This window comes from Populus nigra, chromosome 1 (assembly GCF_951802175.1).
Source record: "Populus nigra chromosome 1, ddPopNigr1.1, whole genome shotgun sequence".
Taxonomy (NCBI): Eukaryota; Viridiplantae; Streptophyta; class Magnoliopsida; order Malpighiales; family Salicaceae; genus Populus; species Populus nigra.
Window position 1 is genome coordinate 37,598,610 of NC_084852.1, and position 3,717 is coordinate 37,602,326.

General features: G+C 36.9%; 1 protein-coding gene across 1 annotated transcript; it reads right to left on the reverse strand.

Annotated features, from left to right (window-relative positions):
- Positions 1-758: 758 nt before the first annotated feature.
- LOC133674289 (CAX-interacting protein 4) lies at positions 759-3,325 on the reverse strand. Its single transcript, XM_062095338.1, has 3 exons — positions 3,169-3,325; positions 1,988-2,971; positions 759-992 (listed from the first exon to the last, which is right to left on the reverse strand). Exon 2 carries the CDS (start codon positions 2,949-2,951, stop codon positions 2,004-2,006), a length of 948 nt encoding a protein of 315 aa, XP_061951322.1. The 5' UTR covers positions 2,952-2,971; positions 3,169-3,325; the 3' UTR covers positions 759-992; positions 1,988-2,003.
- Between the last annotated feature and the right edge of the window lie 392 nt (positions 3,326-3,717).

Sequence of the window (3,717 nt, forward strand, 5' to 3'; positions counted from 1 at the left end):
TTTTTTTGGCCTTGATGTTGTAACTAAAATTCATTAAAATACATCAACGGTGTTATTTTTTTAAATACTTTTTTTTTATTTTTTTAACAGGATTATAACATTATTTTTATTATATTATCATGCATTCTTTTTGTACATCCTTCATGGCGTTTTTTCTTAAATTTTTTTTGGTGACTTTCTCGTGTATGTTTATTTTTATCATTGTATAATGAAATAAAAAATTGAAATCCAATCAAGTTCACAACATTGATCGAGTAACTGCTATGTTGGGTTTTATCCAATTTTTATCGCTATATGTTTTTGCTGCACTGCGAAGGGGGAAATAAAGCTAGTAATTATGTAAACTAAGTGAAAGAGAACGACAGCTAACAAGTAGATCACTGTCTGTTCTTAGAATAGAATGAATCTTCGAAGGTCTTGTTTTGGGATTGGTTACAAAACACTTTTAAGTTTTGAAATCTTCAATTTATCTCAAAGTTTTATGCATCCCCTTCAAGGAGAGGGGTAGCTTATTATTGCGGCATGATTGCGTAATATAAAAAAATAATTTGTTTTTGCTTTAAATTATTTTTTTTATTTTTTAAAAAATTATTTTAATATATAGATATCGAAAATAAATTTTAAAAAATAATATAAATTATTCTAATACATTTCAAAAAAAAAAAACAATAGCAAGGAATCATGCAATTGGTTTTCTGCGTTGCTTACTGTGCATCAAGCTAAACTGAAAATGGTGCTTTTAAGGGAACAACACAGCATGCCTAGAATACAAGTCTTTAAACATTCATAATTTTTTTTTTAACATCTGGAATAGATAAATATTCGCATACTCGGATAACAAAGACAACAAATAAACAGCGCTCCAGTCCGTCCACTGCAGCTGACTTATACCTTGAATCTTGTAGACAATCACCATCTCCATAGTACTGCAAAACGGAATAACTTTTTACCATACGCCATTGAGCAAATCCTTTTCCAAAGCAGTCTTCATCCTGAAATTTAATATAGTCTGCTCGTGAAAAATAGTATCTTAAATCATGCAACCAAATAGATGAATGAATTGATTCAAAGTTTTAAATTTTTACACGGGAAAAATAGACATTCAGTAAAGATTGATTAAAATGTTTTGAGTCTCTGATTCGCTTGGCTCCCCTCTATTTTTTTTTCCAGCCCAACTTGTCCAAAATTGGATTAAAAGCTATCTTTCCACCCTTATCCTTCATGTTTTGCCGTTAAAACCCCATCTAAACAGGCTGTTATATTCCAAGAGAAGGGCTTTCAATTCCTCGGGATAAGAAAACACTCATTGGAATTTTTTTGGTAACCAAAAGTCATCTAAAAATGCAGGGCTGATAAGTGACTGTAGACTTGAGTTGAATACAGGGAAAAGATTACCGTATAATAACTTTAGGAGATGCTGGAGTGGGCAGAAACTTTGATTGAAATGAAAGGGCTAAGCAATAACACAAGGAGGTAACATGGTGATGCCCCCCTCTATATCTCCCACCAAATTAGATGCACTACACTTTTCATTGATGAGACGGCAGTATCCATAACATATTGATTTACAGCCTAATACGAAAATTGCAACTCCCCATTTCCATCCACTTACGCTTTAACTCAACTCGCTGATTACATTTGTATGCTACCTATTAAAACTTGCCAAAGCCAAAGCACCTCAAACTTCTGACACTATCAGTTCGATTGCTCAGAAACTCGTGCCGAGAGGAACCTAATAGTATTATGCTATCCAGCCACGAGTAAAAAGCAAGCGCTCAAGTACGTGCCCCAACCACTTTATTAACAATATATGAGATAAGAAATATGCGTTGACAGATACAATGCAGAGAAGGGACAGCGAAGCAAAAGACACAATGAGTGTTTACGCTTTTCCAAGGATATTGCCCACAGGTTCAAATCGAAAAGGCATAAACGAAAAAGACAAGGATTAGAGTGTTTGACTTGAACTTAAAGAATGAGAGGTTACCTTTCGTAACTAGACATCACTCATCATCTTCATGATGGCGTTTCCTGATCTTCTTCTCAGAACGCTTTGTATCTCTTCCCACCCGAGGATCATCAGAGCCAGAGGCATCAGGATCAGACAAAGATGATGCCTTCCTGCTCTTCTGCTTGTGCCTTCGACCAGAATGCTCATGCTCATCTGAGTCAGAATCATCAGAATGCCGATGACTTCTCCTTCTCCTCTTTTCCTTCCTACTCTTCCTCTTACGGCGTTGCCGATCATCCTCTTCATCTGATGACTCGTTCTTCTTCCTCCTCTTCCTCCTATCCTCATCCCCATCCTCTGAATCGCTACTTCCCCTCTTCTTACTCCTCCTTTTCTTCGACCTTCCTCTTTTCTTCCTCCCAGAATCTGAACCATCGTCATCAGAGTCCTCCTTCTTCCTAGATGACTTCCCCAGAGCACTACTCTTCTTCTTACCATACCTTTCAGCAATAATCCTCTCAATCTCCGAATCCTCCTCAGAATCCGAAGTCTCACTCTCATCCTCATCATCCTCGCTCTCCTCACCCTGAACCACTCGTTTCCCATTCCCTTTTATCTTCTCCAACCCAGACAAAACCGCAGCCTGAACTGCTTCCGCATCCTTCTCTTTATCACCATCCTTGACACTCACAAAATTCCTACATTGAAAGGCAAGGTGGCCTACACGACCACATCTTTTACAAGCACCACGAGCCTCATCAGCATTGGATGAGGTAATACGGGCAAGCGCCAGGAGACCCTGAAAGCTGGCATAAGCATTCTCACCTTCAGGCTCAGCGGTGGAGGACTTCTCCTGGGATGATTTTTTGGAGTCATCCTTGTTAGGTGCATAGGGGTCATACCCAATTGCACTCTGCCATATACCGTGAGTCTGCAGGGCTGCACTACTGTGCACCCTGTTGTTCGCCGGCATGCGAACTCTTCCTGCTGTCGCCGGCATCTTGAAATATAGAAATTGATCTGCGATAAACGAATTGAATAAATAAAAACTAATGAAAATTTTCGAAATTCCAATTGAAAATCTAAAATAGGGCTTGTGATTTCAAAAAATAAAACTGTTAATTAACCTATTCCCAAAAATCTAACTAAATCTACGTATTCAAACCCTAAAATATGCAATCTATTCAATCACGAGGAAGGAGTTGTTGATCGCTTACCAGATTAAAAGGTGGAGAGAGGCGTTGACGGCCACAGGCGAAGGGGTGTGACGCGTCGGTTGGCTATCAGAGAGAGAGATGGGGTTGGGGGAGCCTGGAGGAATTTGAGAATGGAGAGAGAGAGAGAGAGAGAGAGATAGGAGAGAGAGAGAGCAATTTAAAAGAGGTCCTTTTCTAGTTCCGAGTCCAAAGCGGCGCGTTTCATAGTTTCTGGATAACGCTGTCTGATGAATTGTTTAAGACTATTATTGTATTGTTTTTTTATTTTAAAAAACAATACTATAATGCCTAAATAATATTTTCAAAAATTAAAAATATACAAAACAATTTAAAAAATTTTATTTAAAAATACTAAAATAAGAAAGATAAAAAATCATAGAAGAAGGATATTAATTTAAACATAAATTAAAAAATTATTAAAAAAACGTATCATAATCTTTAAAAAATAAGAGAAAATTAATATTAAATAATAAAATCAGAAAAGAGAATGGGCTAAAAAAGAAGATATTGACCCATTTTAATTTCTTAAACTTGTGACCCGAGTCATTA